This window comes from Nycticebus coucang, chromosome 9 (assembly GCF_027406575.1).
Source record: "Nycticebus coucang isolate mNycCou1 chromosome 9, mNycCou1.pri, whole genome shotgun sequence".
In the NCBI taxonomy this organism is placed as follows: domain Eukaryota; kingdom Metazoa; phylum Chordata; class Mammalia; order Primates; family Lorisidae; genus Nycticebus; species Nycticebus coucang.
This window is the reverse complement of record NC_069788.1, coordinates 27,239,280-27,259,057: the sequence shown is the minus strand read 5'-3', so window position 1 is coordinate 27,259,057 and position 19,778 is coordinate 27,239,280. Positions and strand designations below refer to the sequence as shown.

The window sequence follows — 19,778 nt, the reverse complement described above, 5'->3', positions numbered from 1 at the left end:
CAAACAGAATGCCTTCTCTGCCTTCTTAGTAGACTTGGATCTATCTCTTAAGTAGACAAATAGCTACAACAAAAAACTTCCAAACACACACCCCTTCCAAATCACGGGCTGCAGTAAAGTGAGCAGACTAGATACTATCCTTGCAATCTCTGGCAATGTCACACCATGCTGGTTGGGAGCCAGCACCCAGCAAATACATGTTGAAAAAAAAAGTACCACTTTGGCACAAAGCTGTTGGAAAGTCAGACTCTTCAGACAACACTGCAAAGCTAGTGAGGACTAGAAATCCCTTTGTCAGGTGATTATTTTACTGAATCTAATGCTCATTGTTTCCTTCTGAAAACCAGGCCAAGAGGAGAAAATCCGGGCTCAATGACTAGCCCGACATTAACAGCGTTCATATGAATAACAGTCTACAAATAATAGTATGGCACTTTATGATTTTCAAGGCATCTTCACAAGCACCATGACCTTTGATCCTCATAAATGACTCTGTCTAGCAGGCTAGGTATGCGTTGTGATCTTCCTTTTAGACACGAGTCCATAGGGAGGGGTTAATAGTAACAGTGAAGAACATTTATTCAGTTCTAGGTAGGTGCTACGTACTATTCTAAATTCTTCTTTTTCTTTCTTTCTTTTTTTTTTTTTTGAGACAGAGTCTCACTCTGTTGCCCACACTAGAGTGTCCTGGGTTAGACTCCTGGGTTCATATGATCCTCCTGCCTCAGTCTCTAAGTAGCTGGGTCGACAGAAGCTCACCACAATGCCCCGCTAATTTCTTTATTTTTAGTAGAAACGGGGTTTCACTTTTGCTCAGGCCGGTTTCAAACTTCTAAGCTCAAGCAGTCCACTCATCCTGGCCTCCCAGACTACTAAGATTACAGGCATGAGTCACTATGCCCAGACTAAATTCTTTTCAAATGTTAACACAATTAGTCCTCAAAACAATTATATCAGGTAAGTGCTGTTATTATCCCTATTTTACAGATGAGAAAATGAGAAACAGACCAGGGTATAGAGCTGTCACCTAGAGGAGCTGAGATTTGAGACCTTGGTGCTCGGGCCACAGTCCAGCTCTTGACCACCTCCCCACAGCAGCGCCTCACAAGCTGCACTGTCAGTAAGAGGCACAGCCAGAGTCTGAATTTAGATCTTTAACTCCAAAGCCAAGGGTTTTCTCACAAGTCCATGCTGTTGCAAAGATAAATCTAACATAATTAGACCTTGTATACTGGGAAAGAAAATATTTTTGCACAATAAGTGGGGTCAGAGAGAGATAAGCTAGACACAAAGCTCACTGGTGATTCCTGGCTACTTACCGTCTGGGGATTCTTGCTGTGGACAGATGGGAAAAGCAAGGAGCTGGACTTGTCCTCCTGGAGCTGGCTCAGGTGATCTGTCCTGGAGGCCTCTGCTTTGTAGGGGCACATGAGATGCTGAGGGGGCTGGGTGGCTTGATGCTGTCGTGAAGAAATCCGTGTGTGGGGCTTAGTTGGGGGCTGGGTAGGAGGGGCTGGCTTAATATGAGGAGGTGGGCCTGCCTTTTCCAGGATGTCTTTTTGTGTTTTCCCTGAATCCTGAAGATTCTGTGTAGTGCTGCCCAGTGGGTGTCCAACCTGGAAGTAAGGGTATCGAAGTGCCTGAAAGGACAAAGACGGCTTTAGGAGAAAGATCTAGCCAGGGAAGTTAACACCATCGTGACCACTGTGCTATGTATTTCATGTGACCAATTTACTAGTTTCTTAGCCCAACTTAACTTATAAAATAGCATCCTCAATTTGTAACGCCCCTTGTGATTCTCCTTAACTAAGATACAATGAAATGATATGTCCTGGTTGCAATACTTAAAATTACTTGGACAAAGCATTCAGTTATGATGCTTTTACCCTCACTCCTTCTGGAAAGCATCTGGCTCAACACAGATCCTAGTTCTATAACTTATACCATGTGTCTTAAATATGATATTTCATCTTTCTAAACCTATTTCTCTTTTTCAAGAGAAAAGGCTAATATAAAGCTGAAAAACGCCAAACATAATCCTGGAGGACTCAGAAAAATCTAGTACAAAGTAAGTAGGCATGGTGGTACCTGTGGCTCAAAGGGGTGGGATGCCGGCCCCATATGCCCAAGGTGGCGGGTTCAAACCCAGCCCCGGCCAAAAAAACTGCAACCCCCCCCCCCAAAAAAACAAAAACAAAAATAAAAACTAAAACAAAGTAAGTAGGCACATCTCCTTTTATCACAGAAGAGCCCAGAGTGTAATACACAGTATAGTAGTGGAGTTAAACGTTCCCTAACAAGGACAACTAACAAATACACGCTGCCAGTCATTGGGAGTAATCGAGTTTTCTAAATCTTAAAGTTTGAGGGTTTATAATTATTTCTGAAATACTCCCTGTATTCCCTTGTCTTTTTGAATGAAAGGCATTAAACATAACATAGTTTTTCTTATGATTCTAGAACAGCGGTTCTCGACCTCCCTAACGCTGCGGCCCTTTAATATAGTTCCTGTGGGTTGCGACCCACAGGTTGAGAACCGCTGTTCTAGAACATAGTTATAAACATCTGTAAAGATTATACATGAAGACAGATAAGAGGTAAGTAATGTAGATATTCTAGTAGAGGTCCTGGACCTCTGGCATCCAAGTTGAAAGCCTACTCTGCAGTCCCAAGCATTATTGTAAGTCTCAACTGACATAGGAGGTTTTTTTATTTTTATTTTTATTTTTTTAGAGACAGAGTCTCACTTTACTGCCTTCAGTAGAATGCCATGATGTCACAGGACTCACAGCAACCTCTAGCTCTTGGGCTTCAGCGATTCTCCTGCCTCAGCCTCCTGAGCAGTTTTTTTTTTTTTTTTTTAATTTGGGAAGTATTTTAGTTTTTCTAACACTATTCCTTTTTATTATTATTTTTATTTTTTTATTAAATCATAGTTGTGTATATTAATGCAATCATGGGGTACAATGTGCTGGTTTCATATACAATTTGAAATATTTTCTTTTTTTTCTTTGAGACAGAGCCTTAAGCTGTCACCCTGGGTAGAGTGCAGTGGTATGACAGCTCACAGCAACCTCCAACTCCTGGGCTCAAACGAGTTTCCTGCCTCTGCCCCCCAAGTAGCTGGGACTACAGGTGCCTGCCACAATGCCCACAACGCCCCTATTTTTTGGTTACAGCCATCATTGTTGTTTGGTGGGCCCAGGCTGGATTCGAACCTGCCAGCTCAGGTGTATGTGGCTGGCACCTTAGCTGCTTGAGCCACAGGCACTGACCCACAATTTGAAATATTTTCATCAAACTGGTTAACATAGCCTTCACAGCATTTTCTTGTTATTGTGTTAAGACATTTACATTCTTTCTACACTTAGTAAATTTCATATATACCCTTGTAAGATGCACCATAGGTGTGGTCCCACTGATTACCCTCCCTCCACCCATCCTCCCCCCTCCCCTCCCCTCTCTCTCCCTTTTCCCCTTCTCCTTGGGCTACAATTGGGTTATAGCTTTCATATGAAAGCTATAAATTGGTTTCATAGTAGGGTTGAGTACACTGGATACCTTTTCTTCCATTCTTGAGATACTTTGCTAAGAAGAATATGTTCCAGCTCCATCCATGTAAACAAGAAAAAGGTAATGTCTCCATCTTTCTTTAAGGCTGCATAATATTCCATGATATACGTATACCACAATTTATTAATCCATTCGTGGGTCTATGGGCACTTGGGCTTCTTCCATGACTTAGCAATTATGAATTGGGCTGCAATAAACATTTTGGTACAAATATCTTTGTTATAATGTGATTTTTGGAGGGTGGAGACTAGATGGCTACCTGAAGCCAGCTTTCCACAGAGGCTCCCGTCCAGAAGGAGAGTTAAAGGACAGAAATTTAGCAAGTAATGAGGTGGATTAGAGCTGCACCAAGAGAGAAGGTTGAAGAACGCACATCAACCCCACTGAGGCGAGCTGCAACCCCAAGGATACAAACAAAAGGTACAAAATCCATCACCAAGCGGACGGGAGTCCCCTCCCCCATGAGAATGGCTCAGAGTGCCCCATAAACAAACGAGCAGAGTTCAAAGGTCCTCCCACTACACTCCATGGGAGAGACCCTCTAAAAACCAAACCTACCTCCCCTACTAGGGTACCACGGCGTTCTCCTGCCAGGCATAAAACTGTATATATTCTCTACCTGCAACTCTGAGCTTCCAGTACTCCTCTCCACTCTCACTCTGAGGTCTGGAGGCCTGTTCCCCAAGAGTCCAGATTCTTGGGTGATTTCTCAAGGGGTGTGGACAGGGCCTAAATTGCAGCTGGTCAATGTTGACTCTGTGGCACGGGAGTGAGGAGAGGATGGTCAGCTGAGAGGGAACCACATAGGAGCAGCGGTGCCCTGAGGAGCAGAGCAATAGCCGTCTTTTGGCAACAACAGGACTCACTCCCGGATATTCTGAAGCCACACTCCCTGTCTCCTTGGGCAATCAGAGGAGGCTGGGCATCTACTCAGGTGGCAACCACCATGGAACAGATCTGGGACGGAAACGCAGGCCCCGTGAGTAAAGGGTTTGCCTGAGGCAGTACCGGCCTGGGTGGAGCTTGGGAACTAGAAACGCACGGGCAGAGTCGGGAAGTTCCTAGGGCAGGGCTGACCCAGAGGATGGCTTTACTGAGCCTGAGATGCACCTGGCCCCCAGGGGACTGTCAGCCTATAGACAAAGGAAGACAGGTGGCTGGAACTGACAGCTAACTGAATATAAACCTGCAGGAGCAAAGACAGGACCTGAGGCGCAGGCTCTGGGAACTCAAAACAGCTTCTCTTCTGCAGGGGAATTTAGCACGGACAGAAACAAATTCCCACAAAGTTGTTCTGTTCTGTTCTGTTCTGTTAGTAACATCAATCAGCTGTGGGGCTGGAACTGAGTGAACACCCCCCCAGCCTCCATCAAGCGCCCGAGGTTGTCAGGCCTCACCTCTCCCTGCTAGATAGAGGCAGAGCACAGCGGCCTGGCTGAGCAGACATAGGTTTCTTTGTGATTCAGGCAGGTGCAAACCCCTGGAGTATCTGTTCACTACAGGCAACTGGGTCACAGACCTGCGAGGCTATCAGTGACTGCATGTGACAGAGATGTAAGGCAGGAAAGGAGGCATCAACCTTCCCAGACTGATCTATTTGCTGGGTGGGTCCTCCTGACTCAACAGAGCACCGGAGCAAGTCCTATCTGAGTTGTCACAGACCCCTGCAATCCAGTTGCCAGAGACCTTTTAAACTATCTCACCTGAGACGGGTGCTGACTGAGGCAATTGATTTGGACCTTTTAAACTGAGCCAATTGCCCAAGGACTATTCAAGTGGTGCCCTGGGTGTGTGGTTGTAGGAAGGTTTGATTTTCCTTTTCCAATTGTTGCCTGTGGAGGGCGGGGTGACTTAATTGCTGGTATTTCTCCACAGCTGAGACTTCAACTCAGAGTAACTGTTTCACTAGGGTTGAACAGAGACCAGCTGAAAACAAGAAAGAACCACTTAGCCCCACCACACCAAACAGGTCCCCAGTTTCTCAGGCCATAGCACTGTACAGGTCCTTGACAAAGCTTCAGGGGAAAAATCAAACGTTGTAAAACAATCATGGGGCGGAATCAGCAGAAAAACTCTGGTAACATGAATAACCAGAATAGATCAACCCCACCCAAGGAAAGATATGGCAGATGTAACTCAAAATCCCATTCATAAACAGCTGGCCGAGATGTCAGAAATCGAATTCAGAATTTGGATTGCAAACAAGATTAATAGAATGGAGGAAAATTTGGAATTAGAAATTCGAGGAGGAATTCAAAAGTCGGAATTGGAAATTAAGGAGAAATTCAAAAGTTGTCTCAAGACTTTAACGAATTTAAAGACAAAAGCACCAAAGACTTTGACGCAATGAAGCAAGAATTTGCAGCCCTCAAAGATCTGAAAAATACACTAGAAGCCCCCAGTAACAGAGTGGAGCAAGCAGAAGAAAGGATTTCTGACATTGAAGATAAAGCCTTTGAATGCTCCCAAACTATCAAAGAGGAAGAGAAATGGAGAGCAAAAACGGATCATTCTCTCAGAGAGCTCTGGGAGAATTTAAAGAAGGCTAATATCCGCCTCATTGGAATCCCTGAAACTGATGAAGTGGCATTGCAAGGCACAGAGGCCCTTCTCCATGAAAGTATGAAAGAGAATTTTCCAGACATGCCAAGAGATTCTGAAATTCAGATAGCAGACAGTTTCAGAACCCCAGCATGACTCAGTCCCAATAAGACATCTCCCAGGCATATCACAATTAACTTCACTAAAGTTAATATGAAGGAGAAAATTCTGAAAGCAGCCAGATGTAAGAAATGCATTACTACAAAGGGAAGAATATTAGAATGACTGCACATCTCTCTGCTGAAACTTTTCAAGCGAGAAGAGGGTGGTCATCGACTTTTAATCTCCTAAAGCAAAATAACTTTCATTTTTTTTTTTTTTTATTGTTGGGGATTCATTGAGGGTACAATAAGCCAGTTACACTGATTGCAATTGTTAGGTAAAGTCCCTCTTGCAATCATGTCTTGCCCCCATAAAGTGTGACACACACCAAGGCCCCACCCTCCTCCCTCCATCCCTCTTTCTGCTTAATTGTCATTAATTGTCCTCATATCAAGATTGAGTACATAGGATTCATGCTTCTCCATTTTTGTGATGCTTTACTAAGAATAATGTCTTCCACTTCCATCCAGGTTAATACGAAGGATGTAAACTCTCCATTTTTTTTAATAGCTGAATAGTATTCCATGGTATACATATACCACAGCTTGTTAATCCATTCCTGGGTTGGTGGGCATTTAGGCTGTTTCCACATTTTGGCAATGGTAAATTGAGCTGCCATAAACAGTCTAGTACAAGTGTCCTTATGATAAAAGGATTTTTTTCCTTCTGGGTAGATGCCCAGTAATGGGATTGCAGGATCGAATGGGAGGTCTAGGTTGAGTGCTTTGAGGTTTCTCCATACTTCCTTCCAGAAAGGTTGTACTAGTTTGCAGTCCCACCAGCAGTGTAAAAGTGTTCCCTTCTCTCCACATCCACGCCAGCATCTGCAGTTTTGAGATTTTGTGATGTGGGCCATTCTCACTGGGGTTAGATGATATCTCAGGGTTGTTTTGATTTGCATTTCTCTAATATATAGAGATGATGAACATTTTTTTATATGTTTGTTAGCCATTCGTCTGTCATCTTTAGAGAAAGTTCTATTCATGTCTCTTGCCCATTGATATAAGGGATTGTTGGCTTTTTTCATGTGGATTAATTTGAGTTCTCTATAGATCCTGGTTATCAAGCTTTTGTCTGATTGAAAATATGCAAATATCCTTTCCCATTGTGTAGGTTGTCTCTTTGCTTTGGTTATTGTGTCCTTAGCTGTACAGAAGCTTTTCAGTTTAATGAAGTCCCATTTGTTTATTTTTGTTGTTGTTGCAATTGCCATGGCAGTCTTCTTCATGAAGTCTTCCCCCAGGCCAATATCTTCCAGTGTTTTTCCTATGCTTTCTTTGAGGATTTTTATTGTTTCATGCCTTAAATTTAAGTCCTATATCCATCTTGAATCAATTTTTGTGAGTGGGGAAAGGTGTGGGTCCAGTTTCAGTCTTTTACATGTAGACATCCAGTTCTCCCAACACCATTTATTGAATAGGGAGTCTTTCCCCCAAGGTAAGTTCTTGTTTGGTTTATCAAAGATTAGGTGGTTGTAAGATGTTAGTTTCATTTCTTGGTGTTCAATTCGATTCCAAGTGTCTATGTCTCTGTTTTTGTGCCAGTACCATGCTGTCTTGACCACTATGGCTTTGTAGTACAGACTAAAATCTGGTATGCTGATGCCCCCAGCTTTATTTTTGTTACTAAGAAGTGCCTTAGCTATACGGGGTTTTTTCCGGTTCCATACAAAACGCAGAATCATTTTTTCCAAATCTTGAAAGTATGATGTAGGTACTTTGATAGGAATGGCATTGAATAGGTAGATAGCTTTGGGAAGTATAGACATTTTAACAATGTTGATTCTTCCCATCCATGAGCATGGTATGTTCTTCCATTTGTTAATATCCTCTGCTATTTCCTTTCTGAGGATTTCATAGTTTTCTTTATAGAGGTCCTTCACCTCCTTCGTTAGGTATATTCCTAGGTATTTCATTTTCTTTGAAACTATGGTGAAGGGAGTTGTGTCCTTAATTAGCTTCTCATCTTGACTGTTATTGGTGTATACAAAGGCTACTGACTTGTGGACATTGATTTTATATCCTGAAACATTACTGTATTTTTTGATGACTTCTAGGAGTCTTGTGGTTGAGTCTTTGGGGTTCTCTAAGTATAAGATCATGTCGTCAGCAAAGAGGGAGAGTTTGACCTCCTCTGCTCCCATTTGGATTCCCTTTATTTCCTTGTCTTGCCTAATTGTATTGGCTAGAACTTCCAGCACTACGTTGAATAGTAAAGGTGACAGAGGACAACCTTGTCTGGTTCCAGTTCTAAGAGGAAAAGCTTTCAGTTTTACTCCATTCAGTAAAATATTGGCTGTGGGTTTGTCATAGATAGCTTCAATCAGTTTTAGAAATGTGCCACCTATGCCTATACTCTTCAGAGTTCTAATTAGAAAAGGATGCTGGATTTTATCAAATGCTTTTTCTGCATCTATTGAGAGGATCATGTGATCTTTATTTTTGCCTCTGTTAATATGGTGGATAACGTTTATAGACTTGCGTATGTTAAACCAGCCTTGCATCCCTGGGATGAAGCCTACTTGGTCATGATGAATGACTTTTTTGATGATAAGCTGTAATCTATTGGCTAGGATTTTGTTGAGAATTTTTGCATCTATGTTCATGAGTGAGATTGGTCTGAAATTCTCCTTTTTGTTTGGGTCTTTTCCTGGTTTTGGTATCAGGGTGATGTTTGCTTCATAGAATGTGTTGGGGAAGATTCCTTCTTCCTCAGTTTTTTGGAATAATTTCTGCAGTACAGGAAGAAGCTCTTCCTTGAAGGTTTGATAGAATTCTGGAGTGAAGCCATCTGGACCAGGGCATTTTTTAGTTGGAAGCTTTTTTATTGTTTCTTTGATCTCAGTGCTTGAAATTGGTCTGTTCAGGAGGTCTATTTCATCCTGGCTAAGTCTAGGGAGAGGGTGTGATTCCAAATATTGATCCATTTCCTTCACATTGTCAAATTTCTGGGCATAGAGTTTCTGGTAGTATTCAGAGATGATCTCTTGTATCTCTGTGGGATCAGTTGTTATTTCCCCTTTATCGTTTCTGATTGAGGTTATTAGAGATTTTACTTTTCTATTTCTAGTTAGTCTGGCTAATGGTTTATCTATTTTATTTATTTTTTCAAAAAACCAACTCCTTGTTTCATTAATTTTCTGAATGATTCTTTTGTTTTCAATTTCATTGATCTCTGATTTGATTTTGGATATTTCTTTTCTTCTACTGAGTTTAGGCTTAGATTGTTCTTCTTTTTCCAATTCCATAAGATCTCTTGTGAGATTGTTGATGTGCTCTCTTTCTGTTTTTCGAATGTAGGCATCTAAAGCGATGAATTTTCCTCTCAAAACTGCTTTTGCAGTATCCCACAGGTTTTGGTAGCTTGTGTCTTCATTGTTGTTATGCTCAAGGAAGTTAATGATTTCCTGTTTTATTTCTTCCTTCACCCATCTGTTATTCAACAGAAGATTGTTTAATTTCCATGCCTTTGGGTGGGCTTGAGCATTTTTGTTAGAGTTGAGTTCCACCTTTAGTGCCTTATGGTCTGAAAAGATACAAGGTAAAATTTCAATTCTTTTGATTCTGTTGATATTTGTTTTGTGTCCCAGGATATGATCAATTTTGGAGAATGTTCTATGGGGTGATGAGAAGAATGTATATTCTTTATCTTTGGGGTGGAGTGTTCTATATGCATCTATCAAGCATAGTTGTTCTAGGGTCTCATTTAAATCTCTTACATCTTTGTTTAATTTCTGTTTAGAGGATCTGTCCAGCTCTGTAAGAGGTGTGTTAAAGTCCCCTGTTATGATGGTATTATCAGATATCATATTGCTCAGACTGAGTAAGGTGTGCTTCAGGAATCTGGGAGCATTTAAATTGGGTGCATAAATATTTAGAATGGAAATGTCTTCTTGTTGTATTTTTCCCTTGACCAATATAAAGTGACCATCTTTGTCTTTTTTTACTTTAGTTGCTTTAAATCCACATGTATCTGAAAATAAGATTGCAACTCCTCTTTTCTTCTGAATTCCATTTGCCTGAAAAATTGTCTTCCAACCCTTGACTCGGAGCTTTAATTTGTCTTTTGAGGCCAGGTGTGTTTCTTGCAGACAGCAAATGGATGGCTTGTGTTTTTTAATCCAGTCAGCCAATCTATGTCTCTTCAGTGGGGAATTCAAGCCATTAACATTTATTGAGATAATTGATAAGTGTGGTAGTATTCTATTCGTCTTATTTGGTGAGAGTCCATTGCTTAGTTTTATCTTTTGCATCAGTGTGGAGGTTAGGTTTTGTCCTTTGATTTCTGAGTTCTTACTTTGCTGCTGATCCATTGTGGTGGTCAGTGTGCAGAACAGGTTGAAGTATTTCCTGTAGAGCTGGTCTTGTTGTGGCGAATTTCCTCAATGTTTGTATATCCGTAAATGATTTGATTTCTCCGTCAATTTTGAAGCTTAGCTTAGCAGGGTACAGAATTCTGGGCTGAAAATTGTTCTGTTTAAGTAGATTAAAGGTAGATGACCATTGTCTTCTTGCTTGGAAAGTTTCATTAGAGAAGTCTGCGGTAACTCTGATGGATTTGCCCCTGTAGGTCAACTGGCGCTTACTCCTGGCAGCTTGCAGAATCTTTTCTTTTGTCTTGACTTTGGACAGGTTCATCACAATGTGTCTTGGAGAAGCTCGGTTAGAGTTGAGGTGTCCTGGGGTCCGATATCCCTCTGAAAGCAGTGTGTCAGACTCTTTGGTGATGTTTGGGAAATTTTCTTTTATAATATTCTCTAGTATGGCTTCCATTCCTCTGGGGCACTCTTCTTCCCCTTCTGGAATTCCTATAACTCGTATGTTGGAACGCTTCATAAAGTCCCATAATTCTGACAGTGAACGTTCTGCTTTCTCTCTCTTCTTTTCTGCCTCTTTTACTATCTGAGTTATCTCAAGAACTTTGTCTTCTACCTCTGAAATTCTTTCTTCTGCATGGTCTAACCTGTTGCTGATACTTTCCATTGCATCTTTAAGTTCCCTGATTGACTGTTTCATTTCCTTCAGCTCTGCTATATCCTTTTTATATTCTTCATATCGTTCATCTCTTATTTGATTCTGTTTTTGGATTTCCTTTTGGTTATTTTCCACTTTATTAGCAATTTCCTTCATTGTTTCCATCATTTCTTTCATTGTTTTCAACATGTGTATTCTAAATTCCCTTTCTGTCATTCCTAACATTTCTATACTGGTGGAATCATCTGCAGTAGCTACCTCATGGTCCCTTGGTGGGGTTGTTCTAGACTGGTTCTTCATGTTGCCTGGAGTTTTCTGCTGATTCTTCCTCATGAGTGATTTCTTTTATCTGTTTCCTTGCCCTAATTTTCCTTTCACTTCCTCTTGCTCTTTAAGTTCTTGTGCCTGTGGAGTAAGGGTTACAGGACCAGAAGGGTGAGAAGGTTGAAGAGCAAAAAAAGGGGATGAAAGAAAGGAGGACCGAGTGATAAGAAAAAAAGAAAGATAGAGAAAGGAGAGGGGGTGGGTATAAGGAATATTGACAAAAAGAAGAGAGGCACAGAAAGAGGGAGACAGGGCAATATAGGTGTACAGTAGGGTACTTTGACACAACCTTAAAAAACCCCACCTTCTGGGGGTGCCCAGTTGCGTGGTTCCCTTGAGGTCAGCAGCTCTTTGCTAACCTGATCAGACACAGTACCCCACCTCCACCAAGTAGGGAGGAAAGACAAAAATGCTATAAATTAAACCAAAAGAAGCAAACAGTAAACTTTACGGGGATAAAATTGGGTGAAAAACCAAATTATATCGGTAGAAACACTAGCAAAAATGAAGTTGAAGTTATTTAGAAAGGCAGGAATGGGAAATTATAATTAAACTAGCAAAATTGAGAAAGAAAAAGGGATCTATGTGGAAAAGATTGAAATTAAAAAAAGAAAAGAACATCAGCAACGTCAAAATAAACAAACAAAAAAAAACAACCAAACCAAAAAAAAAAAGAAGAAAAAAATACACCACCAAAAACAAAGCAGTTTGTATATGTTATTGAATATTGTCTGGGCAACACGTGGTCTTCTGGGGTATGAGATGTTAGTCACAGTTCTGATACGACTGGAGGCTGCTGATTTCTCAAACCCCAGCAGGTAGACACCCTAAATCTCTCTTCAGCCTACTTAGAAGGCACTTTGAACTTGTAAACTTGCTGAGCAGAAGCTTTCCCAGCTTTCTCGCTGGAATCGCTGCTGAAGTGGCTATCCACTTACTCAGTGTGCCAAAACCGGTCTCACTCTGCCCCCGAGGGTCAGGGCTGCAAGGCAGCTCAGACCCCACCCTTAGGCTACTTGGTTGCTGGGTTACCAGCTCCCACCCGTTTCTAGCTCCGCGACCCTGAGGGCGGAGCTTGCCGGGGCAGATCACTGACAATGGATCCGTGTGACCCACCGCCAAACACTATTAGCTCCGTCTGGCTCAGCGGCTCAGACTGGGGCCCTAGACAACGGCCAAAGTTCTCCGCACTCCCGCTCAGGCCTTCCCCAAGGCAGTTCAACTCAGTGCCAAGTCCAAGGACATCAAAACAGTTCACAGGTAAGGCCTTTCTGGTTTGCAGTCTCGCTGCTACTGAACTTACAGTTGTGGGCGGGTTTAGACGGATTGAACACACGCGACCACTTGCCGGTTTTCCACTGTTTTAGTCCTCCTCTTGGGGTCCAGAAGTCTCTCGCTGACTCCCTGTATCTTCATAGGAGTGATGATAGGCAGTTCCCACCAGCCAGAGATGCCTGGAGTCCTATCTCCCCAGACTCACGGTGCCCAGATGCAAGGAAGCTGTTACTCGGCTGCCATCTTGCTCCGCCTCCCCGCAAAATAACTTTCAACCCAGGATCCTGTATCCAGCTAAACTGAGTTTCATTTATGATGGAGAAATTAAATACTTTAATGACATTCATATGTTGAAGAAATTTGCCATAACCAAACCAGCTCTTCAGGATATTCTCAGACTTATCCTCCATAATGACCAGCCCAATCCTCTACCACAAAAGTAAACTCACTCAGAAACTTTTGATCAAACGCCAACTTCCACAGTGGTGAAAGGATTAAAAGTGTCCACTGGACTTTTGAAAAACTCGATACCCAAAATTTTACAGACTTATCAATATTCTCCATTAATGTGAATGGCTTAAACTGTCCTCTAAAGAGGCACAGGTTAGCTGACTGGATACAAAAACTCAGGCCAGATATTTGCTGCATACAAGAGTCACATCTTACCTTAAAAGATAAATATAGACTCAGTGTGAAAGGATGGTAGTCCATATTTCAGGCAAATGGTAATCAGAAAAAAGCAGGTGTTGCAATTCTAATTGCAGACACAATAGGCTTTAAACCAACAAAAGTAAGGAAGGATAAGAATGGTCACTTCATATTTATTAAGGGCAATACTCAATATGATGAGATTTCAATTATTAATATCTATGCACCCAACCAGAATGCACCTCAATTTATAAGAGAAACTCTAACAGACATGAGCAACTTGATTTCCTCCAGCTCCATAATAGTTGGAGATTTCAACACTCCTTTGGCAGTGTTGGAACGATCTTCCAATAAGAAGCTGAGCAAAGAAATTTTAGATTTAAATCTAACCATCCAACATTTGGATTTAGCAGACATCTACAGAACATTTCATCCCAACAAAACTGAATACACATACTTCGCATCAGCCCACGGAACATACTCCAAAATCGATCACATCTTAGGTCACAAGTCTAACCTCAGTAAATTTAAAGGAATAGAAATTATTCCTTGCATCTTCTCAGACCACCATGGAATAAAAGTTGAACTCAGTAACAACAGGAATCTGCACACTCATACAAAAACATGGAAGTTAAATAATCTTTTTTTTTTTTTTGTGGTTTTTGGCTGGGGCTGGGTTTGAACCCGCCACCTTCGGCATATGGGGCCGGCGCCCTACTCACTGAGCCACAGGCGCCGCCCCGGAAGTTAAATAATCTTATGCTGAATGATAGCTGGGTCAGAGATGAGATTAAGAAGGAAACTGCCAAATTTTGGAACAAAACAACAATGAAGACATGAATTATCAGAACCTCTGGGATACTGCAAAGGAAGTCCTAAGAGGGAAATTTATAGCACTGCAAGCCTTCCTCAAGAGAACGGAAAGAAAGGAAGTTAACAACTTAATGGGACATCTGAAGCAACTGGAAAAGGAAGAACATTCCAACCCCAAACCCAGTAGAAGAAAAGAAATAACCAAAATTAGAGCAGAATTAAATGAAATTGAAAACAAAAGAATTATAAAAGAGATCAATAAATCAAAAGGTTGGTTTTTGGTGGCACGTGAGGTGGTCCCTTGGATCTGTGTCTTGCTTCAACAGTGCTTGGATGGAACAGACCCGGGGACTCCCGTTTTTCCAGCTTTCGGCAATTTTCCAGTCTCATTCTTTTCTTTTCCACTTGCAATCTCTGGGACCTTCTTCACTTCCATCTCCTGCCTCTGGAGCCAGCTAACACCGTTTTTTTATGGTTAGTTCCTTATTACTGATCAACCATGAGCTCCCAGATTTGTCAGAATTATTCCACTGATGTGGAGGCTGCCGTCAACCGCCTGGTCAACTTGCATCTGTGGGCCTCCTTCACCTACCTCTCTCTGGGCTACTATTTTGACCGCGACAATGTGGCTCTGAAAGGCGTGGGCCACTTCTTCCGCGAGTTGGCGGAGGAGAAGCGCGAGGGCTCTGAGCGTCTCTTGAAGATGCAAAACCAGCGTGGCAGCCGCGCTCTCTTCCTGGACGTGCAGAAGCCATCTCAAGATGAATGGGATACAACCCTGGACGCATTGGAAGCCACCTCAGCCCTGGAGAAGAGCCTGAACCAGTCTCTTTTGGATCTTCATACCCTGGGTTCTGTCCGCACAGACCCTCATCTCTGTGACTTCCTGGAGAGTCACTTCCTAGATGAGGAAGTGAAACTCCTCAAGAAGATGGGCGACCACATGACCAACCTCCACAGGCTGGCTGGCCCCCAGGCTGGGCTGGGCGAGTATCTCTTCAAAAGGCTCACTCTCAAGCACGACTAAGAGCCTGTGGAGACCAGTGACCTCTGAGGAGCCCTTTTCTTTTTTTTTTTTTTTTTTTTTGGAGTGGGTAGTGGTGAATAGTTTTAATTTGATTGGACACTGGGGAAGAAGACATAGCATGTTGACAATATTTTTTCAGAACATATTTATCAAAGGAAGAAATGAGAAAATCAATTTCTTCCAGAAATAAATGGAAGTAGATTTTAGTTGTATTAATGAGAACCAGGCTAAAGGGTTTTGTTTATAGGCATATATATTAGTTAAAATTGAGCTTTTCTTTTCAATATTTACTACTTGGAGAATGCCAGAATAACTCGATTATATCCCAAAAGTAGAATCTCAAAAAACTTCAGTCTTACTGGATAGTCCAAGAAGCTCAGTGCTAACTATTTTGTATTTTCTCTTTATAAATTATGATTTTTTTTACATTTAAATTATTATTTTTTATTTTTTTATTAAATCATAGCTGTGTACATTAATGCAATCATGGTCTTTTTTAATTATTATGATAATGATTACTATTATAGTTGCATATCTTCATAGGGTACATATATTTTGATGCAGGCATACAATGTAAGTTAATCAAATCACAGTAATTGGGGTACCCATCATCTCTTTGTTAGGAACGCTCCGATTCCACTCTTCTAGTTATTTTAAAGTATACCCTAACTTATTGTTGATGATGCCCACTTTGCTGTGCTGTCAAATATTGTTTATTCTATCTAACTATATTTTTACACTCATTAATACTCCCTGACTTATCCCTGCCCTCTTGTTACACTTTTTAGCCACTAGTAACCATTATTCTATTCTCTGTCTGTGAGAAGTCAATTGTTTTTAATATTTAGTTCCCACATATTAGAAAACACACGTGAGATTTGTCTTTCTGTACTTGGCTTATTTGTTCTCTAGTTTCATCCATGTTGTTGCAAATGAAAGGATTTCATTCTTTTTTTGTGGCTATATTACATTGTATGTGTGTACCACCATTTCTTTATCCATTAATCCATTGATGGGTACTTATGTTGCTTCCAAATCTTGGCTATTTTGAATATTGTAGCAAAAAACATGGGAGTGCAGATATCTTTTTGATATACTGATTTCCCCTTCTTTGGTTATACACCCAGCAGTGAGTGAGATTGGTAGGTCATATGATAGTTCCATTTTTAGTTGTTTAAGGAATCTCCATACTTTTCTCCATAGTGATTGCATGAATTTACATTCCCGCCAACAAGTTATGAGGGTTCCCCTTTCTCTACATCCTCATCAGTAGTCGTTATTGTCTTTTTAGTAAAAGTCGTTTTAACCTCAGTGAAATGACACCTCATTATAGTTTTGATTTGCATTTCTCTGATGACTAATGATTTTGAGCATTTTTTTTCGTATTCCTGTGGGCCATTTATTTGTCTTCTTTTGAAGCCAGGTGTGTTTCTTGCAGACAGCAAATGGATGGCTTGTGTTTTTTAATCCAGTCAACCAATCTATGTCTCTTCAGTGGGGAATTCAAGCCATTAACATTTATTGAGATAATTGACAAGTGTGGTAGTATTCTATTCGTCTTATTTGGTGAGAGTCCATTGCTTAGTTTTATCTTTTGCATCAGTGTGGAGGTTAGGTTCTGTCCTTTAATTTCTGAGTTCTTACTTTGCTGCTGATCCATTGTGGTGGTCAGTGTGCAGAACAGGTTGAAGTATTTCCTGTAGAGCTGGTCTTGTTGTGGCGAATTTCCTCAATGTTTGTATATCCGTAAATGATTTGATTTCTCCGTCAATTTTGAAGCTTAGCTTAGCAGGGTACAGAATTCTGGGCTGAAAATTGTTCTGTTTAAGTAGATTAAAGGTAGATGACCATTGTCTTCTTGCTTGGAAAGTTTCATTAGAGAAGTCTGCGGTCAATCTGATGGATTTGCCCCTGTAGGTCAACTGGCGCTTACTCCTGGCAGCTTGCAGAATCTTTTCTTTGGTCTTGACTTTGGACAGGTTCATCACAATGTGTCTTGGAGAAGCTCGGTTAGAGTTGAGGCGTCCTGGGGTCCGATATCCCTCTGAAAGCAGTGTGTCAGAATCTTTGGTGATATTTGGGAAATTTTCTTTTATAATATTCTCTAGTATGGCTTCCATTCCTCTGGGGCATTCTTCTTCCCCTTCTGGAATTCCTATAACTCGTATGTTGGAACGCTTCATAAAGTCCCATAATTCTGACAGTGAACGTTCTGCTTTCTCTCTCTTCTTTTCTGCCTCTTTTACTATCTGAGTTATCTCAAAAACTTTGTCTTCTACCTCTGAAATTCTTTCTTCTGCATGGTCTAACCTGTTGCTGATACTTTCCATTGCATCTTTAAGTTCCCTGATTGACTGTTTCATTTCCTTCAGCTCTGCTATCTCCTTTTTATATTCTTCATATCGTTCATCTCTTATTTGATTCTGTTTTTGAATTTCCTTTTGGTTATTTTCCACTTTATTAACAGTTTCCTTCATTGTTTCCATCATTTCCTTCATTGTTTTCAACATGTGTATTCTAAATTCCCTTTCTGTCATTCCTAACATTTCTGTATAGGTGGAATCCTCTGCAGTAGCTACCTCATGGTCCCTTGGCGGGGTAGTTCTGGACTGGTTCTTCATGTTGCCTGGAGTTTTCTGCTGATTCTTCCTCATGGGTGATTTCTCTTATCTGTTTACTTGCCCTAATTTTCCTTTCAATTCCTCTTGCTCTTTAAGTTCTTGTGCCTGTGGACCTGTGTGTCAAAACTGGTCTCCCTCTGCCCCCGAGGGTTAGGGCTGCAAGGCGGCTGAGGAGCCCTTTTCAAACCATCAGGGCTTCTGCCAGAGCCGCCTCCTCCAGCCACAAGGCAGCTTTTAAAACACCTTGCAGGCTTTTCCCAAGCCTTGGACCAAATGGAAAGAAAGCTTTGTCACCTAAAAAAAAAAAAAGTTGGTTTTTAGGGCGGTGCCTGTAGCTCAAAGGAATAGGGCGCTGGCCCCATATGCCGGAGGTGGCGGGTTCAAGCCCAGCCCTGGCCAAAAACTGCAAAAAAAAAAGTTGGTTTTTGGAAAAGGTCAATCAAATAGATAAACCTTTGGCTAACTTAAACAGGAAAAAAAGAATAAAATCTCTAATCTCATCAATCAGAAACGACAAAGACGAAATAACAACAGACTCCTCAGAAATTCAAAAAAATCCTTAAGGAATATTACAAGAAACTTTATTCTCAGAAATGTGAAAATCTGAAGGAAATTGACCAATACCTGGAAGCACATCACCTTCCAAGACTTAGCCAGAATCAAGTGGAAATGTTGAACAGGCCAATATCAAGTTCTGAAATAGCATCAACCATACAAAATCTCCGTAAAAAGAAAAGCCCGGGACCAGATGGCTTCACATCAGAATTCTACCAAACCTTTAAAGAGGAACTAGTATGTATATTACTCAACCTGTTCCAAAATGTAGAAAAATAAGGAAGACTACACAACACGTTCTATGAAGCAAACATCACCCTGATCCCCAAACCAGGAAAAGACCCAACAAGAAAAGAAAATTATAGACCAATATCACTAATGAATATAGATGCAAAAATATTCAACAAGATCCTAACAAACAGAATCCAGCAACACATCAAACAAATTATACATCATGACCAAGTTGGTTTTATCCCAGTGTCTCAAGGCTGGTTCAATATACGTAAATCTATAAGTATAATTTAGCACATAAACAAATTAAAAACCAAAGACCATATGATTCTCTCAATTGATGTAGAAAAAGCTTTTAATATCCAGCATCCCTTCATGATCAGAACACTTAAGAAAATTGGTATAGAAGGGACATTTCTCAAACTGATAGAGGCCATCTACAGCAAACCCACAGCCAATATCGTATTGAATGGAGTTAAATTGAAATCATTTCCACTCAGATCAGGAACCAGACAAGGCTGCCCATTGTCTCCACTGCTCTTTAACACTGTAATGGAAGTTTTAGCCACCGCAATTAGGGAAGAAAAGGTGATCAAAGGTATCCATATAGGGTCAGAAGAGATCAAGCTTTCACTCTTCACAGATGATATGATTGTATACCTGGAAAATACCAGGGATTCTACTACAAAACTCTTAGAAGTGATCAAGGAATACAGCAGTGTCTCAGGTTACAAAATCAACATTCATAAATCGGTAGCCTTTATATATACCAACAATAGTCAAGCTGAAAAAACAGTTAAGGACTCTATTCCATTCACAGTAGTGCCAAAGAAGATGAAATATCTGGGAGTTTAACAAAGGACGTTAAAGATCTCTATAAAGAGAACTATGAAAATCTAAGAAAAGAAATAGCTGAAAATGTTAACAAATGGACAAACATACTATGCTCATGGCTAGGAGGAATCAACATTGTTAAAATGTCCATACTACCCAAAGCAATATACAATTTTAATGCAATCCCTATTAAAACTCCAC

At 40.9% G+C, this 19,778-nt stretch overlaps 2 protein-coding genes across 3 annotated transcripts in view; one reads left to right on the top strand and one right to left on the bottom strand.

Moving 5' to 3' along the window:
• Positions 1-19,778, bottom strand: part of CILK1 (ciliogenesis associated kinase 1) — an 89,442-nt gene that overhangs the window by 7,563 nt on the left and 62,101 nt on the right. For both annotated transcript variants that reach the window (XM_053600902.1, XM_053600903.1), the window contains one exon: positions 1,320-1,640. In XM_053600902.1, the coding sequence (XP_053456877.1) occupies positions 1,320-1,640 (321 nt within the window). The remainder of the gene's footprint in view (positions 1-1,319; positions 1,641-19,778) is intronic.
• On the top strand, positions 14,378-15,369 carry LOC128593135 (ferritin light chain-like). Its single transcript, XM_053600908.1, has one exon. It carries the CDS (start codon positions 14,809-14,811, stop codon positions 15,334-15,336), a length of 528 nt encoding a protein of 175 aa, XP_053456883.1. The 5' UTR covers positions 14,378-14,808; the 3' UTR covers positions 15,337-15,369.